The sequence below is a fragment of the Egretta garzetta genome, unplaced genomic scaffold (genome assembly GCF_000687185.1).
Source record: "Egretta garzetta isolate BGI_Z169 unplaced genomic scaffold, ASM68718v1 C8540114, whole genome shotgun sequence".
In the NCBI taxonomy this organism is placed as follows: domain Eukaryota; kingdom Metazoa; phylum Chordata; class Aves; order Pelecaniformes; family Ardeidae; genus Egretta; species Egretta garzetta.
The window spans coordinates 1-1042 of NW_009268996.1; the positions used below are offsets into that span (position 1 = coordinate 1).

The window sequence follows — 1042 nt, forward strand, 5'->3', positions numbered from 1 at the left end:
GCATCTACCTGGACACAGACTTCATTGTGCTTAGGAACTTGAAGAACCTCACCAATGCCCTGGGTATCCAGTCTCAGGATGTACTGAATGGGGCCTTTCTGTCCTTCAAACCCAAGCATGAGTTCATGGAACTTTGCATGAAGGACTTTGTGGAGAACTACAACGGCCAGATCTGGGGCCACCAGGGCCCAGAGCTCCTAACGCGTGTCTTCAAGAAGTGGTGCCCCATCAGTTATATCCAGAACAACATGAGCTGCAAAGGGGTGCGTGCTCTTTCCCCAGAAGTCCTTTATCCGATTTTCTGGGGGGACTGGAAGAAGTTATTTGATACGGTCAACTCCTCAGAGCTTCACAGGCTCCTTAAGAACACCTACGCGGTGCATGTGTGGAACAAACTGAGCCACGGGACACGGCTAGAGATCACATCGCAGGCTTTTCTGGCCCAGCTGTATTCTCAGTTCTGCCCTGCCACGTCTACAAAGATGAAGAGGGACTCTGAAGGGCAGTCGAGGCCTGTAATGTGACCCGTGGGCCCTTGGCTGCAGGGACGTTCCCCAACGTGAAGGAAACAGAGTGCCTTTCACCTTCCGCAGAGTTGGCTTCTAGCCCACGGAGCCAGTATTCTGTGCGACAAGGCAGTCGTTTTGTACCATTTCCGATATCTGCCTCAGATCCCACGTGCTTCAAGTATACACCAGGACCTGAGTTTTGGACTCTCTTGTTGTTCTTCAGTAGCCCTTGATGCTGCAGGGAAGGGTGAACTTTTTCATGGGTGCCTATCAGTTGCTGCCTATTGCTGTTCTCTCAATTGTATCAGGCCTGAAACGCCTCTCGTGTCATTTCAACAGGCGTAGGAACCCTTGGCTTGCTCTCTGTAACGCTTCTGAGTATGTCAATAAATGCCGGACAGTGCTGTAGGGCATGGTTTGGAGGAGCTTAGGACCAAACTCCCTGGGTGGTAAAGATTCTAACGGCTGGTGAAGTTTTGGGAGAGACTGTGAGTATATGAAACTCACTTTAAGAAATGGAAAAGATTTTAAAT

At 50.1% G+C, this 1042-nt stretch overlaps 1 protein-coding gene across 1 annotated transcript; it reads left to right on the forward strand.

Annotated features, from left to right (window-relative positions):
- Positions 1 to 5: 5 nt before the first annotated feature.
- On the forward strand, positions 6 to 1035 carry LOC104133947 (lactosylceramide 4-alpha-galactosyltransferase-like; the record flags this gene model as incomplete). Its single annotated transcript, XM_009647419.2, has 1 exon — positions 6 to 1035. A coding segment is annotated over one exon (519 nt), but the record flags the coding sequence as incomplete, so codon positions are not given.
- Positions 1036 to 1042: the final 7 nt, after the last annotated feature.